The sequence below is a fragment of the Magnolia sinica genome, chromosome 4 (genome assembly GCF_029962835.1).
Source record: "Magnolia sinica isolate HGM2019 chromosome 4, MsV1, whole genome shotgun sequence".
In the NCBI taxonomy this organism is placed as follows: Eukaryota; Viridiplantae; Streptophyta; class Magnoliopsida; order Magnoliales; family Magnoliaceae; genus Magnolia; species Magnolia sinica.
In genome coordinates, this window is record NC_080576.1 from 60,670,912 (window position 1) to 60,694,772 (window position 23,861).

The 23,861-nt window shown below is 40.2% G+C and overlaps 1 protein-coding gene across 1 annotated transcript in view; it reads right to left on the reverse strand.

Annotated features, from left to right (window-relative positions):
- Positions 1–23,861, reverse strand: part of LOC131243144 (dolichyl-diphosphooligosaccharide--protein glycosyltransferase subunit 1A) — a 95,480-nt gene that overhangs the window by 56,984 nt on the left and 14,635 nt on the right. The window contains exons 3-5 of the mRNA XM_058242274.1: positions 21,083–21,717; positions 20,839–20,986; positions 20,137–20,313 (exon numbers count right to left, since the gene is read on the reverse strand). Of these exons, the coding sequence (XP_058098257.1) occupies positions 20,137–20,313; positions 20,839–20,986; positions 21,083–21,717 (960 nt within the window). The remainder of the gene's footprint in view (positions 1–20,136; positions 20,314–20,838; positions 20,987–21,082; positions 21,718–23,861) is intronic.

Consider the following 23,861-nt stretch of genomic DNA (forward strand, 5'->3'; position numbering starts at 1 on the left):
GCCTTATAGAGCCCTGACAGGAGCATCCATCTCTAGGCTCCAGATATGCGCCAATAGGCTCCAGATCTGCGCCAACGCCGATTTTCCCATAAGCAAAGATATCCTGAGAACTTTTTGAGAACTCATCATATGTGATGTGAGTCCAAAATCTGAACGGTCTAAGTGATGCAGCACTTCATGAAACCTCTATAGTTTAATTTTTGCTTTCATCTAAGACTTCAGTGGGCCATTATAAAAGAAAACATTTTTCTCCCTTAATTTGCATCTTTCTTTGCTATGGCCCACTAGAGTTTTAGATCAGGGTAAAATTTGGTCCCTGGGAGTTTCATGGGACGCTGTATCACATGAACTGTTCAGATTGGAGGCCCATTACACATGTGAAAAGATACCTACGTGACTTGTGTAGCCGTGCCCGATAAAAAAGGACGTGGATTATCGATGACAGGTTGAGTAGCGAGACTGGCTACTGAAGCGACGTCACCAAGTTATGTGGGTCCTATCATGATGTATGTGTTGTATCCACACCGTCCATCCATTTGGAGAGAACATTTTAGGGGCATGATCCAAAGAATTAGGCGGATCCAAAACTATAATGGACCCCACCACCGAAAACAGTGGAGTGAGTTACACTCACCGTTGAAACCTTCCTAAGGCCCACCGTGATGTTTATTTAAGATCCAATCTGTTCATAAGTTAACACAAACATTAAATAAGGTAAAACACAAATATCAGCTTCATTGAAAACTTTTGTGGCCATTAGAAATTTTTAATGGTGGGCGTCACTCTCTCCACTTTTTTCTGTGGTGGGGTCCACTCAACCTTTGGATCTAAATCATTCTTTGGCTCATGACCTAAAATGGTCTCTCAAAATGGATGGACGGTGTGGATACAAAACATACATCATGGTCAGACCCACAGAACTTGGTGACGTCACTTCAATAGCCAGTCTGGCTACTCAAACCCGTCGGTAGCGCATCCGTGCCCGATAAAAAAGGGCTCCGAACCCTTTCTTTTAATCCAAGAGACCCTAAAACCCCTAAAATCTTCCCCAAATCTCCGGATTTCTCTGGATTTTGTTTTTTTTTCGCATTTCCTTCCTAAATCAATTCCGTTTTCAAGAAAAAAGGGAATTGAGATTTTCTTTACAGTAACCTACGAATGGCGAGCTTCAATTCAAATGGCCCACCAAATGCAGCTTCCAATCGGGGCAATCTATTCTACAGGTGCGGAAATCCACCCTATTGAAAGTTTCTCTCTCTCTCTCTCTCTCTCTCTCTCTCTCTCTCTCTCTCTCTCTCTCTCTCTTTCCAATTTTTTCGGAATATTTCTTCCGACGTGTTTCGTATCGTTGGACTGCGACGATATTGCAAACACTGCTGACAACTGGACTTTTCGCAAAAAATCGATAAAATCGCCAAAAAATAGGCGATATTAGGAAGAGAAACGAAAATAGGGAATTTCGATGTCGCAACTCTAGCGATACCGAAATTATCGGCGATAATTCGATAATATCACCGATAATTTAAACACTATATATATATATATATATATATATATATATATATATATATATATATATATATATATATATATATATATATATATATATATAGGCCGTAGCAGCCATTACGCAAGCCATAACAGCTGTTACAGGCCGTATCACAACAGAAATGGTGGTGGCTGTGATGGCCACCATTACCACTATGGAACACCTTGGAAACAAGATTCATAGTTATATCTCTGGTTCATTCACTGTCTGGTGGTGACCCAAACATATCTATGACCTTCGCAAAGATCTGGTTCACTCCAGCTCCTTTGAAGGTTAGAGCCTGTGTGGGTGGCTTGTCTTAACAAGATCCTGACCATAGATCCCCTCAAGAGCAGAGGACTTTGATTCCTAATAGATGTTCTTTATTTTATACCAATGAAGAGTCAATAACCATTTGCTATTTTATTGCAACTATGCAAGGGGAATCTGGTCAGCTGTGCTATCTAAAGTTGTGATGGTGTGGTGCTCCCTGGAGTAGTGCTGGAATATATTGGATGCTGGTGTGTGGTGACTTTGGGTTCCATTGGGCACATTCTCTGGAGCATTGTGGCTCATGCCTCTCTTTGGTTGATATGAATCAAAAGCAATAAAAGGATATTTACCGGTAAAGCTTCCTCAAACACTGGTGAAGGTGTTTAATCTCCTTGCAGTTTGGGCAAAGACAGACCCTAAATTCAGAGGACTCTCCTATACGATGCTGAAATCAACCTGGTTGAAGTTATACAGCGTCACTGGGAAAAACTGAAGGCTACTGTCTCTTGGAAAGCTCCCCCAGCTTGGGTTCTTCATGGTGAACTTTGATGGGAGCTTGTTGGATAACCCTGGGCTTGCTGGTATTTGTGGTATAGTTTGGACAGCAGCAGTGCCATTCTAGTCAAGTCACGAGCTCTATCAGCATCACCAACTCCAATTTTGCAAAGGCAGCCATGCTATTAGAAGCTGTTAAAGTAATCCCAGCTATTACAAATTGCTGATGAGGTTTCTCAGGGTAATCCCAGTGTTGTGGGCTTGATGCATTCCTACAGAGATTATTCCAACTTTATCGCCGAGTCGTGGGCCTTGGTGGATGGTATTTGGCATTGCTAGCATTTGCACATTCATCCCACTTTCATTAAATGTGGGTCCGATGTTCTGGTTGATATAATCAAATGGGTGCTTGATGTTCTAGAAGGCATGGCATTGGCAGGTGGGATTACGGCATTTGTTGTCCAGTAGACGTGTCTCGATTGTCCATTCTTTCAATAAGGGCAATAAGGTGGCAGATGGTTTAGCCAATTGGGGCTATGATTCCTCTTACAGTGCTTTTTTACTAATAAACACCATTTATCAGTGGCACCAACCACTTCCAGTTGAAAAAAAAAAAAAAATTTGACCAGCCAAACCATTTAAAAAATCTAAAATCAAGCACAAATGTGCATTTTATATATATGGAGGTTTCGAAGTGCAAAGGAGATATTGGTTTATTTTGTTTGACAAAGTTGTTCCACAAGATTCTAAGATTGAAGAAGATGTCAGATGAAGGAAAAGTACAGTGGTACCTATTTAAGAATAAAGGAAACATGCATAGTTGCACTAACTATCGTGGAATTTAACTTATGAGTTATACCATGAAACTTTGAGAGAGGGAGCAAAGATTACGGCATGAGGCAAATGTATCACAAATCAATTTGGATTTATGCCAACAAGGTCAACCATTGAGGCTACTTTCCTGCTTAGATAATTGATGAAGAAAAATAGGAAGAGGTCTTGATAGGGACATCAGAAGACCTACTTGAATATACCAGAGGCGGAGGTGAACACACACATCAGCGCAGCTCTCTTTGTGGATGAGAGACGAGTTCCAGATGGGGCCCGCTGGACCACTTTGAAGACCCCACATGCATTGGACGTGCATTAGGAAGACCCCACTTGGGATGATGTATGCGGGCTACTTAGGAGACAGTTTAGTCATAGGATTTTTTTTTCATGTCAATCCGACCATTAGATCTTGTTGATCAGGCCATCAAGCCACTAGATCTTCCAAATCTGGGCTCCTTCGACCCTGATCTTGTTTTATTTATGTTTTTTTTTATTTTTAAGATTTATTTGACAATTAAGATTGATGGTACGTGTTTTAGTTGCTTATTTTGGATGATGGGCCATGTCACTTAAGTGAGTGGCATGTTTGTAATTTTTTTAAGTATTAATATAAAAGCAATGGGGGGACATCCAACCCTTAGAAAGCTTGAGAAAAAAAAAAAGTCTTTCTTCTTTTGAAAAGGCGTTCTTCCCCTTCCTTTAAAGCCTGTTTGGCGCATGGAATTAGGTTGTATTAAGTGGGATGGAATTGTCTGGAAATAATCATTACGGCCAGTCAGGGGTTGTCGTGGAATTCAAGAAGTTCATCACATCATATTCCACGTTTGGAATGTAAAAATCCTCTCATGTATATCAATTTTGAATCAGTTATCGTGTTTGGCTAGCAATGGTGAAAACCCACAAGCGGTGGTGGAGATACAATGTATTGTGATGAAGATGCACCAACTGCGTTTGTGTTTATGTCACCATATTCTGTGGGGCCCACAATGATGTATTTATTACATCCACACCATCTATCCATTTTACAAGATCATTTTAGGGCATGGACCCAAAAATGAGGCATATCAGAATCTTAAGTGGACCACACCACATCAAGTAGTAAGATTTAACATCTACCATTGAAAACTTCTAGCGGGCCACAGAAGTTTTGCATCAATCTGATATTTGTTTTTTACCTTCACCCAGGTTTGTGTGACCTTATGAACATCTTACATGAAAAATAAACATCATGATGGGCCTTAGGAAGGTTTCAACGATGGGAATCATTATCCTCACTACTTTCTGTGGTGTGGTCCACTTGATCTTTGGATCTATCTCATTTTTGGGTTTATGGCTTAATATGATCTCTCAGAATGGATGGACGGTATGGATATAATACATATATCAGAGTGGGCCCCATGAAACTTGGTGACGTCCATACACCACCGTGCAATCATACCGATTTTTTCTACTTAAATCCATGCGGGATTCACTCTGTAGTTGTAAATCCAGCAGGATCGGGAGAATTCAAATTTCTATCCGGTGTAGTTTCCAAAGTCTTGAACCAATACCACCAAAGCTAATAACCAAACATGTACGAAGATTGATCCATTGATTTTTCTTATTCAATCCCATCTAAAACCGTCTAATACATTGCACCAAACTGTCCTTAAGAGTTTGTGAGAAAACTCTCCCTTCCAATCAAATTGTGGAAGGGTAGAATTTTGCTTATTGGTGGATTCCTCCAAGGTGTCTTTCTTCCTCTATCTCTTCTCCAACAAGGCACACCATTTCTTCACTTTTCTTCTTCTACTTCCCTTACAACTCCTCTAAACCCATCAAAAACCCAACCCAATCCATCTCCTTTCTCGTTCCCCCGCCCACGCACGCATGTGTGTCCATACGGGATGCCACTATGGGCCCCCCTTTTGGTATTTTTCCTTCCTTGAGTCCCCTCCAAACCCTACTTATAACGAAGCTCAAACCCCTAGATCCCTAATTCCCAAAATCCTCAAAACTCAATCTCAAAACCCCAAAACCCCTAACAAAAATCTAATTTTTTTTAAATAAACCCATTACCCAAATCTGATTTTATTGACGTCATTGTTTTCTCACATGAATGTTGCACTACCCACATTATATTGGAAGTCCCTACTTCCAAGTGGACCACTCTCGTAATACTTTATATCTGTGTGCACCGCGTATGTAATAGTCTAAGCCCTTTGTGTTGCTAATCTGAATTTTCTGAATTTATTATGTTGATGTGTTTGATTTTATATCTTGAATGCCAAAATTGATGCATATTTGATCTCACATCTTAAATCCTAGGTCAGTTTCACTCATCCTACATCAGGTCCACATGATCTTTATTAACTTGGAGAAAGCATATGATAGGGTTCCTAAAGAGATAATTTGGTGGCGGTTGGGCAAGAAATGAATCTCAAGAGGATATAGACATGATCAATGATATGTAAGAGTGGTAACAATTAAAAGGACCATTACCAGAGAGAGAAGTGACTTTCCAATTATTATAGGCATACACAAGAGGCTGGCATTGAGTCTGTATCTTCTTTGAATTGGTTATGGATGAGTTAACAAGGCATTTATACAAAGAGGTCCCTTGGTGTATGTTATTTGCAAATGACTTGTTTTGATTAACGAGACAAGTCACAAGTGAGGCTGTAAACAGAAGGCTGGAATTATGGAGGAATTTCTGAGAATCTTAAGGTTTTAAAATCAGTCGGACTAAATAGTATATGAAAATGCAATTTTAGGAGGGACAAAATTAGAAATGATCACATTCGAAAAAACTTAGGAGTGGCACCAATAAGTAATAAGATGAGGGACAGTAGACTTAGATGGTTTGGTCATGGGCAACAGAAACAAAGAACCAAGCCGATTAAGAGTGAGTTGGTACAAGTTGAAGGCTCTAAAAGGGCAAGGGGAAGGTCAAGAAGGACGTGGACAAAGTAGTATGAAAAGATTTGATGACCTATGGCCTAACTAGCCCTTAATAGAGTGGAATGGCAAAACATGATTCATGTAGCCGACCCCAATTAATTGGGATAAGGCTAAGATGATGATGATATGGAAATGCAACTTTAGTAATAATTGGAGTGGAAATGAGGAATTAGTAAAGATTGTCAACCAGAATCCCAAAATGACCATTTTAATATCCTGGATCGATGATTCATTAGAGTACAGAGATTATTGGTAAGGATGTGGCTCGTAGAGTTAGAGCTGGGTGAAAGAGTGGAAATGTGCCTTTAAAGTTTTATGTGACAACGCATACAAATCAAACTGAAAGGAGATTTCACGAGATAGCTATAAGACCAACCATGCTTTATGGGACAGAATGTTGGCAATCGAATGAAAAATGTGTTCTCTGGCCAAAACGAGGATGTTGAAATGGATGAGTGGCAAGACAAGGAAGGATAAAAATGAATGCATGCGGGGGAGCTTAGACATGTCACCAATAGGGAATACGACAAGGGGAGTAAATGCAACGGAGAACAAAGTTCGTAGTATCAATAGTATCGGCTGATACCATCAGTATCGAGGGTGGCCAATATAAAACAATCCGGAAGTCTATGGACTTCTGGGAATCGCACGAAATATTGTCAAATATCGCATTGTATCGGCTATACATCAATACAATGCGATATTTTCGAGACATCGCTGTTATATGCTACTTGGTATTTACGAAACCTTTGATAGTGTCAAGGATACTTTCCCCAACCGAGAGCACCATTTCGTTTTTTGTCTTAAAAAAATTCCCAAAAGCCCTTTAAAATTTCCATTTTTCCTCAAATCCTTTGCTTGTAATCCATTTTTAAGATAATTCCAACCAACCCTCTTCATTTTTTAGAGAAACAACCGATTTTTCTTACAAAAATCAAGATTTGATAGTAGGTGGGCCCGATTTTCAAATAATATTTTTATCCTTTTTTTGGTCAAAAATTAACTAGAATCATTAGAACTAAGAAGAAATTCATGATTTTGCTTGTTCCACATGCTCAACCATGGATTTCAACCTCCGATTTGAAGATTTGAAAATTTGAGAGAAATTAGGAAATTTTTAAAATTCCTCATTTCATCCTTTTAAATTGCAATTAAAGTATGAAAAAATCACATTGGACATGTTGGAGACTGATTTACATATGATGGAGGCTTTTCAAATTTTAAAAATAATAATAATAATAAATAAATAAAATAAAATAAAATAGTAAGAATCAAAAAATAATAAAGAATATTTTTTATTTTCAAAAAATCCAGATGAATCAGTGGCTATTTAGCCTTAATTTGCAAGTGTTTACAATTGTTGGCTGATCTTAATATCAACTACACTCTAATTTGCAAATTTTGAGAAAATTGGGGATTGGGGAAAATCCAAAATTTCCCCCATTTCACTAATTGCGATTAAAGTATGAAAAAACAATGCATTGGACATGTTGGAGGCCGATCTACAAATTAATGGAGGTTTTTGCATTTTTTGAAAAAAGTAATAATAATAATTAAATTATTACGAGTATATTTCTCCTTCTTTGGCTTTTGAAAGTATTACTTGTGTTTTCATACATGTCTTCTTAGATTTATAAATGATATGAACTCATTTTAATATAATTGCATCACTTCTATCAGACAGTACATAGTTTAGAAACCTATACAAAGGAAACTTATTATATGCACTTGTATTTTTATGAACTTTTGATTTCTAAGTGTGTAATGATGTCTTTTTCAACATCCCCTAAAGTTTCATTGAAAAATTCGACCAATTTCTCTGTTTCCCAAAAGGTACCAAATATTATGCGATACATCCGATATTTTCCATGCAATACCCAATATCTTTCCGATACATCTGTCGATACCGATACTGAAAACATTGACGAAGAATAAGAACTACTCAGGTTAGGAGTGAGTTGGTTCAAGTTGAAGACTCTAAAGGGAGAGAGGAAGGCCCAAAAGGACACGGGTGGAGGTAATAAGAAAAGATTTGATGACCCGTGGTTTAACTGAGGAGTTGTGCCTTGATATAGTGAATGGCAGAATAGGATTCCTACATATGATTCCTACAGTTGATCTCATTTAGTTGGGATCAGTGTTTTAAATAGCGGTAGCATGATGCGTAGCGCTCAGCCCTCTATAGTATGCAACGTAAATACGCAATATGTAGCATAAGCTACACGATACTTCTATTTTTTAATTTTAAAATAGGACAAATATAATAAATAGTGGAAAAAAGCAATATATATATATATATATATATATATATATATATATATATATATATATATATATATAATTGCCTAAAAGATGATTCATTTTATCAATTATAAGCATGTTCAAACAAGTTATTAGTTATCATTTATTAAAACCCAATCCACATATATAAACCATATCAAATAATTATCACATCAACAACTTTCTAAGCAAACCACTTTAATTAATAATGTCTAATTGAAACCACAAGTCACAATTATGAAAAGAAATAAAAATCCCATAGGTTAAAAGTATCAAGTACAATACTAGTGTCACATTCCTCAACATTAGATACAAAGAAAACAAAAATAAAAATAAAATAGTAAAAAAATAAATTGTAGCATACGTTACGCGCTATGTAGTTGTAGTGTAAGCTACGGGGGATTAACGTTATTTAGGACGCTACGTAGCGCTACAACCACGCTACGGGCACTATTTGAAACACTGGTTGGGATAAGGCTTTGATGAAGATGATGTTATATAAATATTGAAAATGATCACATGTAGGTGAGTCTACTACAAATTACTGCAAGAGTCAACCTTTGCAAGCTCCATCATGATGTGTATTGGAAATCCAATCCGACCACCAATCCTAAGGTTTTAGGCCTTAAACCCAAAGATCATCCTGATTTGTGTCTCATGTGGACCACACTTCAGGAAATAATGGAGAGGGGATGCCCACCATAGGTGATTGTAGGGTCCATTGTAATGTTTATATGCCATTCAACCCATTCATTGTGTGCACTCCACCTGAATGAAGGGACCATTCCAATTGAGCATGATTTGGCACTTTTCATTGTAGTGTGGCCCACACACACGCACAAAGGACACCCCATACTTGACTAGTTTTAGGTGAGAAAAGTGTACAACTAGTTGTAGTATGTAGTGCTGTCAAAATCCTATGATTTAAGATTTATGATTTGAGTCGAATCTTAAGCAAAACTATTTGAATCCCACCTTTGAATCCCTTTTTTATATGAATTCTATGATTTTATGATTTGAATCCTACGATTTTACGATTCAAATTATACTTGTTTTGTTCTATTTTAAGCTTCGCTTGGCTTTCATTTTATGCTTTTAAAATGGTTGGGGCTTTAAGAATCATTTAGGAAAAAAAAAACTTTCAAAAAAAAAAAAAAAAAAAAATTGTTTAGAAAAGGTAAATTATTTTATTTTGTTAGATTAAATGTTATATGTTCTCTTCAACGTTAAATCGTAGATTTATTTTTAAGATTTCTTACTTCTTAACTAGTTGAAACACCAAATTGATATATGACTTATTTTGGAATGTTTTTATGGATAGTTATGATCATGTTGGCTTATTTATTGTAGAATGATGGTTAGAAATCAAAATATATTTTTTTTATCGATCTACATAATCAAATGTCGCTTTCCTAATGTGATTCTACATTCAAGAAAGGTAACAAGAACAAAAATTATTAAAGGATCCTTATATGTTTTTTAGGGAAAAATTCTTGAAAGACAAAAAAAAATAAAAAAATAAAAATAAATAAAAATAAATAAAGGGAAAGATAAGAATCCTTTTAACATTATCATGACATGGTACTACTTGGTGAATATTGATGGCAAAAGGATGATTGCTAAGTCTTTAACTTATTCTGATTTATTTATATTTTTCATATTTTTAAGAAAATCATTATAAAAAAAATCTTACGATTTACGATACAATTTGCAATTCACTACGATTCAACCCTTATTACAATTTATGATTTGCGATATGATAACGATTTTGATAACATTGGTTGTTAAGTGTCGGAGTTCCTGCTCTTATCTCACACCACTAAGATGTAATCCCAATCCACAACAAACCCAAATCAACCATAGGTATTAGAAATTCCGATCTAATACCACCGTTAATCTGTGCACTTTGCGAAAGCACCTTTAACGAAGATAGAACAATCAAATAAACAATAACCAATAAAGTAATCACACATAACACAAGATATTTAATGTGAAAAACCTTTGCGGGGAAAAACCACGGCACAAAGCGATAGAAATCCACTATAATCAAAAGCCTTAGAGTTTACACCACTCACCTTCTTCGATTACAGGATCACCCGATCTCCCCTTGCGATGCACACCTAGGAAAACCTTAGCCCCCTTAAGAAAATCCCTTCCCAAGCCCTTACAAGTGTTTAGAACCATTTCACCTCGCAAAACCCTTATCCTTAGAGAGAACAATTGTATTAACCAAGCCCAAATCGAAACCAGACTTAAATACCCTGATTTGCGCTAATTTGAGTAACCCGTCGGTCAGACTGAAACAAACCAACTCACACTCTTCGGTCGAACCGAAAACATGCAAATCTTCACAGCGTGGACACTGAGATTCCCCCACTTATTCGGTTGGACTAATGGTATGCCGGTCGAACCAATAGTGGCCTTCTCTGCATACTTAGATTGGCAAAATCCAAGGCATCCCACACAGCAGTAAGGGTGATGGGGGCATCACGCGCACACGCACGCCCCCCCTACGCACGTACGCAAGGAGGGCATCACTATCAATCTGGATCGATGACGACGTCCAGGGAGGGCATCCGAGTTAGAGAACTGCGTTTTGGTTCGTTGGAGTGGACCCGATAGTTATGTGAATCCCACCATGGGTTCTCATGATCGTGGCCCACTATTCTAATTAATCTAGTACTTTGGGTTTTGCTTATTATTGTTAATAGGAATATCTTGGACAGTTTATATTGCTTTGATTAGTTGTTATTTTTGATTAATTCGTCTCCAAGTAATAGGTTATACACATGGCGCGAGTTTTGGGGTATAAGGTTTTATTATAAATAAGCACCCCTTGTAGTCTTTTTTTCGGATTGACTTAGCAATTGGGTGTGAAATCATCCCTTCCTCGAAGGGCTGACTACCATGGTGGAAAGCCACACCTATCCTGATTCGCCTCCACCTTCTACCATCCATATTTCTCTTCTCCTAAATTCATTTACACGTCAAATCCATCCTCTATTGCAGTCATTTTCTCTCTACAACAGATTTCCATAATCTGGCCCTACATGAGGGTTGAAACTTCAGCGGAGAACCACGCACAAACCGTGTATCGGATCAAGCTGAAATTTGGAGGTTTTGTGGCCCACCCCTGGCCGACAAGGGCCAAGCTGGCCGTTTTTATTTGTAGGCCTCACACACGTGCGGGACACCTCCAACACACATGCGTCTGAGCCTTCACCGCTGTCCACACATGTGACGCTTCTCTGGTTCGTCTCTCTCTTCCCTTTCACCCCTCTTTCACCCCAAATCCCTAAGCTTAACCCTAAATTACTCAAATCCCCAATTTTATGCCCTTTCTTCAACCTTAGGGTTTCCCGAATTGAAATCTGTGAACCCCTTGGATTGGGGAATTATTTCTGTGCATGTGTGGATGAATTTACCCCCCTTTGATTATTGTTTGGTCTATAATTTTGATTGATCCAACCCTAGCTTGTGTAGGCCTAGGCCTGCATAGATTCCCCTTGATTGAATGCTTGAACTTTTGTGTGGGATATGGAATTTTGTGTAATTGTTTCTGAACTAATGTGATCTAAAGCCTGAAAATCTTGCACATTATATTTGAATTTCATGTCCTGCATCAAATTTGGTATCAAAGCACAAGGTTTTTATAGGGGAATGCATTACATGTTTAGGGTTTAGTTTATTTGTGTCTATTATGCATTTAGTAGCATCATATAGAGTTGTTTAAAGGTCCATAATTTCTTATATAAGCTGCTGAATTTTCTACTATCAAAAAATCCGCATATCTCTTTGCTGGATTTTTTGTTGACAGATTTTTTGGACAAATAGGTTGCTGGAAATTTAGTATTGTGTCGTTTTCTCCATATAGAGTCCTATAGGAGCATTTAGTCCTATCTAGGTGCATATAGTCGTAATAGAAGGTCCTTAGATTGAGTTAGTAGTTGTATGCCCACACGTACGGGTCGTGGTTTTGGCTTGCACCCTACACTAAACATGGAGCGATTGCAAGAGTCAATGAACAAGCTAACCCAGCAGTTTGAGTCTTTGGGTAAGCGCTTGGAACAACGTATAGACCAACGCTTTGAGCAGTTTAATGTGCGTGTTACCCAACTACAGACATCCATCGGAGCAAACCCCACCATTAGGGAAGATGCCCAATCTCGGACAGGTGATCAGAAGTTTAGACCAAGAAATGGAGGTGGCCAAGGAATTAGTCATGGGCGCGCACCCGTGCACCCACCCTACGAGGGACATCATGAACAATATGACCCAAATGCGCAACTCCTCAAGGGAGTTAGAATAAATGCCCTTACGTTTGATGGCCACTTGGACTCTAAAGCCTTTTTAAACTAGCTGGAGGATATGGATCACAATTTTGAGTGGTATGACATGTCGGATGCTCGTCGAGTCTGATTCACCAAGATGAAGCTTGTGAGCCAAGCAAAGAGGTTTTGGACTACTGCAGAGCGAAAAAAAAAGAGCGAGGGAGCTCCCAATAGTCCATTGGGGAGAAATGAAAGAAACACTTAAAGAAAAGTACCTCTCTCTTTTATCGATTACGATTGATTGAGGAATAGCAGTCTCTTCGACAAGATTCCATGAGTGTGGCGGAATACATTGAGAAGTTCGAAGAGTACTTGACCAGATGTGAAGTTGATGAGGATCCTGTACTCACCCTTGCTTGATTTAAAACGGGCCTCCATATTGACATTAGGAGAGAATTGCTCACCAAAGACATGGACACTATTGAACAGTTGTATCAGGTAGTGTTAGAAGTCGAGCGATAACTCAAAACACCTGTGGAAAGGCGGTTTGATTTTCACGATTCTAGTACTAAGGCCAACCCTTTTGGGGCTAAGCCTAGCACTGGATACCAAGACAAACCTTCTAGCAGTTTTCAGTCCAGACCCAAGGATGATAAGGGTAAAGAGGTCATCGGGTCTAGCTCGCGTAAGAATGGAGCAACTAAGTGTTTTAAGTGTCAAGGGTTTGGTCACTTTGCCCACCAGTGTGGCACAAGAGAAGGCACCAAGGTGTTCCTTATTGATGGGCAAGTAGAAATAGTGCACCCAGAAAGTGACGGTGAGGAGGAAGAATATGAACCAGTAGAAGCCCCTAATGATGAGGAAGAGGGACCACAAAAGTCTGCGACCCTTGCAGTTATGCATCGCGCCTTTACACAAGTAAATAATACCGATAGTTGGAGCCGTTGTTTTGTTCCAATTCAATTTGGGTCATATAAAGCCACATTTTGGTGTAATGTTGTTCCTAGGAAGCCTATTGATCTTGTCCCTATGTCCCTATCCTATAGGCCATCGGAGTCCACAGAGTCCCTTGTGCATCACATCCAATCATGGCATCAAAAAATCAAGCAGAAGATCATGACTAGTAATGAAAATTACGCACTTTCTGCAGACCAACATAAACGTTTCAAGGAATTCAATGTAAGGGAATCTGTGATGGTCCGCATCAGGCCAGAGCGGTACCCTCAAGGAGCCATTCGTAAATTACACACGCGTAGCGCTGGACCATTCAAAACTATAAAACAAAACGGTCTCAATGCGTATGTGGTAGATCTTCCACCCTCCATGGGAATTAGTTCCACATTCAATGTGGAAGATCTAGTTGCATTTCAAGGGGTCACTGATGCATTGTCCAGCCTTTCGCCTAACCATCCTGATTCCCCAGAATTTTTCCTTGATCCATGGCCCTTTCCCGACCCATCTTCCCAACCTCTACCTCCCATACCTATCCTTTCCAACCCATCGTCCTAGCCTCTACCTCCCATACCTACCCTTCCCGACCCATTTTTCCAGCCTCTACCTCTTATACCTACCCTTCCCACACCTAGAGAGGAGATAGAGGATATTCTGGACCATCAGATAATATCCACGTTGGACGACGGGTTTTAAAAGTACCTAGTTAAGTGGCAGTCACGCCCAGCTTCAGACAGTACGTGGCTCATTGAGGAGGAGCTTTAGAGACTTGATCCTGACATCTTAGAGCGGTTCAGGAGTTTTGTTTTGCCAGTGGCGAAATCTTCGCAGCCGGGGAGAGCTGATGGGGACATCACGCGCACACGCACGCCCCCTACGCACATACGCAACGAGGAGGGCCCCACCATCGATCTGGATCGATGACGACATCCATGGAGGGCCTCATAGTTAGAAGACTGCATTTTGGTTCGTTGGAGTGGACCTAATAGTCATGTGAATCCCACCATGGGTTCTCATGATCGTGGCCCACTATTCTAATTAATCTAGTACTTTGGGTTTTACTTATTATTGTTATTAGGAATATCATGGACGGTTTAGATTACTTTAATTAGTTGTTATTTTTTATTAATTCGTCTCCAAGTAATTGGTTGCGCACATGGCACGAGTTTTGGGGTAGAGGGTTTTATTATAAATAGGCACCCCTTGTAGTCTTTTTTTCGGATTGAAGATTAATAAAATTTCTGTATTTTTCCGCTCCTCTAAATTTCCGAGTTGTGGAGATTCAATTGGGTGTGAAACCCTCCTTTCCTCGAAGGGCTAACTATCATGGTGCGAAGCCACACCTATCCCGATTCGCCCCCACCTTCTACTATCCATATTTCTCCTCCTACAATCATCTACGATTCAAATCCATCCTCTATTGCAGCCATTTTCTCTCTACAGCAGATTTCCATAATCTGGCCCTGCAGGAGAGCTGAAACTTCGGCGGAGCACTACGCACAGACCGTGCATCGGATCAAGCTGAAATTTGGAGGTTTTGTGGCCCACCCTTGGCCGACCAGGGCCAAGCTAACCGTTTTTGATTTGTGGGCCCCACACACGTGCCGAACACCTCCAGCGCACATGCGTCTGGGCCTTCACCGCTGTCCACGCGTGTGACGCTTCTCTGGTTCGTCTCTCTTCTCTTTCCCCTCTTTCACCCCAAATCCCTAACCCTAATCCTAAATCACTCAAATTCCCAATTTTATACCCTTTCTTCAACTTTAGGGTTCCCCAAATTGAAATTTGTGAACCCCTTGGATTGGGGAATTATTTTTGTGCATGTGTGGATGAATTTACCCTCCTTTGATTATTGTTTAGTCTATAATTTTGATTGATCCAACCCTAGCTTGTGTAGGCCTGGGCCTGCATAGATTCCCCTTGATTGAATGCTTGAACTTTTGTGTGGGATATGGAATTTTGTGTAATTGTTTCTGAACTAACGTGATCTAAAGCCTGAAGATCTTATAGATCATATTTGAAATTCATGCCCTGCATCAAACGGCCATTGTATTGTATGGAATTCAACACATTCCCGTCGTTTTATCAGAGCATACTACCTAGGACCATTTCAGACCATCGGCCAATAGTGTTGCAAGTGCCCACCAATAATTGGGGTCCAAAACCCTTCTAGTTCGAATTGGCACGGGTTAAGATTGATGGGTTTAAGGAATTGATTGCAAAATGGTGGACCTCCTTGGAGGTTAAAGGTTTTGCAAGGTTTCGTTTATGCAAAAAACACAAGCTTCTGAAAGAGAAGTAAAAGATTTGAAAAAAAAGAGGTCATAGGGACTCGAGAGGCAGAATTTTATGAAATGGCTTCGATTATCCAGGATTTGGATTTAAGGGAGGAATCTGGCAACTTGTTGAAAGAAGACCGGGACAGGAGGGTTGCATTGCAAGCCAAGTACGCCGTGCGGACTAAGGAAGAAGAGATTAGGTGGAGACAACATTTGAGAGTAACATGGTTAAAAGCGGGTGATAACAATACTCGGTTTTTCCACAGTATTGCGAGTGCCCATGCCAAATGCTACGATATTGGCTCTTTAGTTGTGAATGGTGAGAGAACTATGGCTAGGGACAGGATTTGTGAAGTTATTGTTTCCTTTTACAAATCTTCTCTCCAGCGATTGGTGGAATTGACCGCGTCTCGATTTTCTTCCTTTCAAGAGGATCTCGGAAGAGGAGGCCGCCTCGCTTGAGGTCCAATGTTCTTTAGAAGAAGTGCAGGCAACTATCGATTCGCTTGGTAGCAATAAAGCCCCGGGTCCAAATGGCTTCCCCATAGCTTTCTTTTAAAAAAATGGCATGTCCTTCGTAAAAATGTCATGGATTTCATTGCAGAATTCTTCAAGCATAGCAGGTTATCGGTGGAAGTGGGGTCCTCTTTCATTGCTCTTATCCCCAAGCTGGAAGGAGCAGAACAGTTGTTAGATTTTCATCCGATGAGCTTGCTAGGGGGTCCGTACAAAATTCTTGCGAATATTCTTGCATTACAGTTCCGGGATGTGCTCTCTAAAGTTATCTCAGCTTATCATGGGGCCTTCGTGAAGGGTCCGCAGATTTTGGATACGGCACTTATCACTCACGAATGCATCAACTCCAAATTTAGGCAAAAGAAGAGTGGATTGGTTTGCAAGCTTGATCTTCATAAGGTGTACGATCATGTAAAATGGGATTTCTTAGACTACATGCTAGACAGGATGGGATTCAGGTAGTAGTGGAGAGGATGGATGCAGTCTTGTGTGTGCAATCGGGTTTCTTTTCCGTTTTAGTGAATGGCTCGCCAAAAGGATTCTTCAAGGCCTCTAGAGGTCGAAGGCATGGTGACCCCTTCTCTCCCTATATTTTTGTTGTGGTTGGTGAGGCGCTCAATAGAAGCTCGTTAGGGGGGAGGAGCAAGATATTGTTAGCAGTTTCCAGGTGGAGGATGGGGGCCCTATTATTATCCATGTACAGTATGCAGATGATACTATTCTATTTTGTAATGTAAACGCGACTGCGGTGGCTAGCCTACATAAAATTTTAGTTTGTTTCGAAGCAGTGTCCAAGCTTAAGGTTAATGTGGCAAAAAGGGAAATGTTGGGTATTCATGTATCTAAGCAAGAGTTAGCAAGATATGAAGCAGTAATGGGGTGTAAGACGGGCTCTTTTCCCTCTTCGTACCTTAGGTTGCCTCTTTGCATTGGGAAACCTAGAAAGAATTGAAAGGAAGCTAGCAGCTTGGAAATGTAGATATATGTCATTGGGGGCTAGATTGACTCTCTTAAGTTCAGTTCTTTCAAATAGTCCGGTGTATTTTGTCTTTGTTTAAATGACCAAGTTCGATGCTCAATAGGCTTGATAAAATTAGGGATTTCTTGTGGAAAGGGGTGTAGTATGGTCAGAAGTTTCATCTTCTTAAGTGGAAGGATGTTTGCAAGTCGAAGATCGAAGGGTAGGAATTATGATGGGGACATCACGCGCACACGCGCACGCACGCCGCCCTTTACGCACGTATGTACGAAGGGGCCCACCGTCGATCTGGCTCGATGACGATGTCCAGGGAGGGCCTCCTAGTTAGAAGATGGAGTTTTGATTCAAAGAATGGGCCCGATAGTCAAGAAAAGCCCATCATGGGATCTCATGATCGTGGCCTACTAGTCAGATTGATTTCATATTTTAGGTTTTGATTATTGTTATTATTTAGAACATCATGAATGCTTTAGATTTCCTTGTTTGGTTTTTATTTTAGTTTACTTCATTCCCAAGTAATAGGTTGCACACATGGCGCGAGTTTAAGGGTATAGGGTTTTCCCTATAAATAGGCACCCTTAGTAGTTCTTTGGATTCATTGAAGCTTAATAAAAATTCCTGCTTTATTTTTCTACTCTCTTAGTGAGTTGTGGAAGAATTCAAAAGTGGGTGCGAAGCCCTCCCTTTTCGTATGGCTAACTACGTGGTGTGAAGCCATATCTATCCTCATCTGTCCCTACCCTCTCTCATCCATATATCTCATCTTCTATCATCGTTATTGCTTTGAATTTCTCAGCTTTTGCAGCTATTCATCCCCTTACAACCAATTTTCAGAATCTGGACCTGTAAAAGGGCTGAAACTTCAGCGGAGCACTACGCCTCGACCTTACGTCGGATCATCGTCAAACTTGGAGGGATTGGATGTCTCCCCTGGCCGACCAAGGCCTACGTGTCACTTTGGGGAGGTGGGCTTCCATCACACATGCGACCAGCCCACCCACGCACGTGCGTCTACCTCGGGTCACCATCTGCACGCAGGAACTTTCTCCGAGTCAGGTTTTCCTCTTTTCATTCCTATTTCCTAAACTCTAGCCTTAGTTTGCATTAGCTTTAATTTATTTGCCCATTTTTTTCACCCTAGGGTTCCTTGAATTGAAATTGGGGAATCCCTTAGATTATGGACTGTTTGCTATGCATGTGTGGTTGATTTCTATTTCCCTTTGAGCATCGTTCGGTTTATAATTTTTTTTTGGTCCAGTCCTAGCTTGTGTAGGCCTGGACCCGCATAGATTCCCCTTTACTTAAATGTTTGGACTTTTTATGTGGGATATAGAATCTGTGTAATTATTTCTGAATTAAGGTGATTTTAAGCCTGAAATCTCACACATCATGTTTAATTTCATGTCTTGCATCAAATTAGGGGCTTGGGTCTAATGAACACCGATCTTTTAGGTAAATGGATTTGGAGATTCGAATCTGAGTTGGAAAGCTTGTGGAGGGAGGCCATTGCTAGTACGTATGGTGTTCAAGATGGTGGTTGGTTTGCGAAACGCTCCTCCCTTTATCGAGCTTTGGGTATTTGGAAGGCTATAGTGTCTTCAGATCATTTGGTGCGTGAAGGTTTGTCTTTTGCTTTGGGCAGGGGGATCGCATTCGTTTCTGGGTGGATGTGGTGAGGTAGGGCGCTTCAAGACTCTTTCCCAACCCTGGAAAATCTAGCCCGTGATCAACTTATCCAAGTCTCACAATGTTGTTCTGTTTCCAGTGGTGTTATGGTGTGGTGTTCCCCATGTCGTAGGAGCTTGTCAGATGAAGAAGTCGTAGAGTTTATTCGTTTGTTGGATCACCTCAAGCATGATTTGCCATCTCCTGGGGAAGACTCTTTGTTTTGGAAATGGCACAAACCTAGGAGGTTTACTGTAGTGACTTTCTTTGAGTCCATCTCTCATGACCTTGGCTTTCAAGGTCCCTCCCATCCCTATCTCCATGGGCACTATGTGGCCCCTCCTCGGATAGCAGCTTTTGTTTAGCCGGTTGGTCGTATGAGAATCCTCACTATCGATAACTTACAACAGAGGTCTCTAGTCCTTCCGAATATATGCTTGATGTGTATGAAAGATGCAAAATCTACTAATCACTTATTCATTCATTGAGCTTTCGTTCCAGAAGTGTGGAACTTCTTCCCTGTCGAATCAAACATGGCTAGGGTTATGTTGGAGTTGGTGCAGGAATTTATTTGGGCTTGGCATGGAGCAGGAAGTGGGAAGGCAAAGAAAGTCATATGGAGGCTTATTGCTATGGCAGTCTTTTAGGCGATTTGGAAAGAAAGAAATGAGCGATGTTTTCGAAACGGGAGGTCTTCAGTTCGCAGGGTGATTAATGTAGTGGTGGAGCTTGTTAAGGGTTGGGCGCCTTACCCTCAGCCAGCTATGGCTGTTTGATTTCCTTTTTCTTTAGTTCCCTTTGCCCTGTATTCTTTTCCTGTCTTTTGGTGGGCTTTTAATAAATTTTGTTCTCTCAAAAAAAAAAAAAAGACATTCATTACGAGTTCATTAGGGTCCACCGACCATGAAAATTGGAAGCCCCAAAAATCAAGACGATCCAAACCATCACATAAACAAGATCGAACACACACGCATATGGCATTTTGGGTAATTTATCAACTAGGAAACAAACTGAGAGCAACACAAGCACAAAAGGTGTCAACAATAATACCAGGCCCATTTACAAGCATGCGGGCAAATCTTTTGTGATCTCAATTGTACGGAAAATAAATGATAGGAAGAAACTTGCCTTCACAATCAGATCATCAATGACTACTTCATCCATGGGGGAACCAAAGGAGATATTAAGTAAACGCTTTCCCTCTGACACAAATAAGAAGTCTTGGAGTGGTAAGCCATAGCCAATTGTAAACAATGTTCTCCAGCCACCAAACATTGGATACCGAGGTTCAATTTCCAGTTCAGTCTGCAAATAAAGATATATTTCAGGTGAAACGTACAGATAGCACTGCCAAATATCTCACTTTACTGTGCAACCTCTCTCCCTCTACCAAGAATTATTCCTCACGCATACATTAAAGTAAAGAGGAATTATTGGGTTCTGTGCATCAGGACGTGCCCAGTTTGTACAATTGGGGCCCCTAGTTCTGTATCCAGACAATTAATATGATACGCCCACCAGGGAAGGGGATGCCTGTTGAAATCCCCTGAGGCCTTTTTCATACAGTTGTTCCATCTTCTCTTAAACATCTATTCTAGTCCACAGATTGAAGGGTTACAATCTTCTAATCTGGGAGCTTTTGAGGAATCCCACATCCACAAGCATCACCGATCAGATCAAAGGCTGGATGGTCGGACCATAGGCTCCACTCTGTAGAATAAGACATCAGGATTCAGGGCACTTCATGTTCTGATGCATCAAGACCCAATAGTTCCTCATAATTAAAAGAGCTCACGGTGGCCAGAATCTCCATGAATTAAACATTGTCACCTTTCTGGAATCACCCCATAGATGTGATGTAGAAACATTGCCAATTTCATCTCTGTAATAAACAGAATGAGCTCTCGGTGGCAATCTTGCAATCAAATGCCTAAAAGATGATGCCCCTCTTACAGAAGGTCTAGCTTGATACTCAATTCTGCAATATGAGAGGAGAATGAGATAAAGAGTACTGATCAGTTACATAATGGTTCGAAAGTACTGGTGCGAGAAGAGATCGAACAAAGAAATGAACCTGGAAAATCCCCCTTTGTTGCGAGCACCTCCATGGACAAGGTTGTAATGCTCTGTGATCTGCACATTGCCCCAATGTGAAATTTCTATCTCTCGTATCAACTCCTGTGCCACTGCAAAAGGTCGATTATTCTCAAAATGAATAACTACAGGGTTGTATGAGAAGGGAGGAAGACTCTCATATGGCCCATATTTTATCTCTGAATCTACAAGCTTGGTATTCTGAAGTTTCGTGTATGATTCAACTCTTGCACTAGGTAATCGAACACTGAGTGATTGGACTGTAACTTGATAAGGAGAAAGATAGACAGCACTGTCCTGGAACAAGACAAGCTGCGTATCAGCTTGAGTTATCTCCTCTGGGAATGGCTCTAGAGAATGGGTAAATACTGCCAACACATCCAGGGATAAACTTTCACTCTTCCCCAATCCCTTGAGTAAAGACACTGAATAGACTGTCAAATTTGGGGGCATTCCTCCAGGCTGAACGGCTTCAACAGGGAGATTGACAATAGAACCTTTTGTTTTTCCTTTTCCTTCATTACATGATGCTGACAAATATGCCAAGTTTTTGGCCTGGAAATCAGGAATGGACAATAAAACATCTGACACCGCATGAGGTCCCTCGTTCACCACCTATAAAAATAGAACCAAATAAACAAACAAAATTAAATTAAAAGTAACCGGTTAGAATCTAGAAAAGCAAATGGCCACGCAGAACAAATTCCCAAGAAGTGCAGATCACTTAGTCTTCAATGTTCACTAACTAGAATCTAGATAAGTAAATGGCCGTGCAGAACAAATTCACAAGTGAAGATCACTTCATCCTCAAGGTTCATAAGACAATGCACCATCAACATGTAAAATTTTCTTGATGAAAAATTCGCCTAATTAGTAAGCTATGCAATTGAAGATGTCATAAGCTGAAATTTTTATTTACTTAGTTCTAAAACGTTAAGTGGAGGTGCATTGGATGTTTATGCACTGCCTTGGGAAATGAAGCCACACCAATAGTGCTCTACAGTACTTAAGATGAATCAATAATAACAAACACATGAGCTCAATCTTTATGTCTGCCTCATTGCCCTGAGAAGTGAGAACACAACCTCCTCATAGAGGCCCCAAACAGCTCAGACGCAATCTTTAATTCTAGAACGCCTTGGTTTTATACAAATCAAAGTTAATATTGTGAAAAGTAGAAAAGAATGGTAAGGACAAAGCCTGAGAGCAGGAGAAAAAATCTTTAAAATATATATATATATATATATATATATATATATATATATATATAAACAAAGACAGAAGAAGAAGAGGAAGTGTTGTGGAAATGACCACACATTCAAAATTGATCAAGCAAAAAAGTACTGACGCGTTGCTAAAAGCATGTAGAATATTTCAAACTTTTGAAGACTCAACGAGGAATATATGTGAAGGGGTAAACTTCTACCAGAGGACTTTTGAGTGTATCAACAGTAATTTGGTTTGTGGACTGTTGTGGCTCCAACAACAACAACAGCAAAAAAGAAAGACCCTGCAATGGCTATATCCTCATCACACTGCAGTGGATCAATCCCTTCAGAACTCAAAAGTGAGAAGTTGAAAGCCCATAAAAGCAGCAAAAACTAATAAATAAATGCAGATCATCAAACAGAATATTAACGGAGCTGAACCCAGACACTCCCAAGCAAAGGAGGCATCTCTTCCACTCCCCCCAAGGGCCTGGGGTGACATTTTGATCATTCACTGAGCACTGACTTCATCAATTTGAGAAATTAAAAATCAGCATGTTCCAAGGCCTACTCAAAGTTCTAGCTTATAGCATGCGATCACTCTCCTTCCATCAGTTTCAAATGGATCATTCTGAAGGCTGTCTGAGTTCAGGAACACTTGAGGTCTGTCGCCGCTTGGCCATAGGTCATGCTAACTTTTAGAATGCACCCTATTCATCCAAGATGAATCTGCACAGAAGTTTTATCCAGTTTGGCAACAATCGTTAGCTTAGTGGAGATTTGATCAAGATAATTGCGCAGGGGGTATGAATCTGTCAAAGGCTTCAACAAGCCTCTGATCTTTTAAATTCCAGAAAACTGATGCCCCTTTGAAATAGGTACCAACCATGCAATATCACTCATCACACTGCAGTGAACCAATTCCTCCTCAAACTTGAAAGTAAGAAATAGTCAAGCTAAAACAGCATCATAGTACTGGTGCCTAGTGAACCTCTGCCATTTCGAATCAAACTTGAGGCATAGTGACTTCCACAGGTCGTGTCCAGGTGCACCCATACCCAGATAGATCAGGCCCTGGGTCCTGTTCAATCAGGTCCCATGGGGTCCAGATACTACATTTGAAATCATAAAACTAGAACCAACCAGGTTCGGGTACTCATCACTTACTACCCATCAGTTCTTTGGAGCTTGGCTACAGGTAGGGTCTAAGTTCTGGTTTACTGTTTGGGTTCAGATTGTTTACTACCTTGCATTGTTGTCAAATGCGATCGCATATACGCATATGCGATCGCATATGTGCATACTGTTGATCAAATCGCATATGCCACGATCCTGGCAAGTATGCCATGGCATACTTTTATATGCAACCAATATGCGATCGCAAATGTGAGTATGCAATCGCATATGCATGGCATACTTTTATATGCAACCAATATGCGATCGCAAATGTGAGTATGCAATCGCATACTGCATATGCGATCGCATATTTTCCAATAGCCAAGAGAGGAAGAAATTTTTTTAATTTTTTTTTATTTTAAATTTGGAGAACTT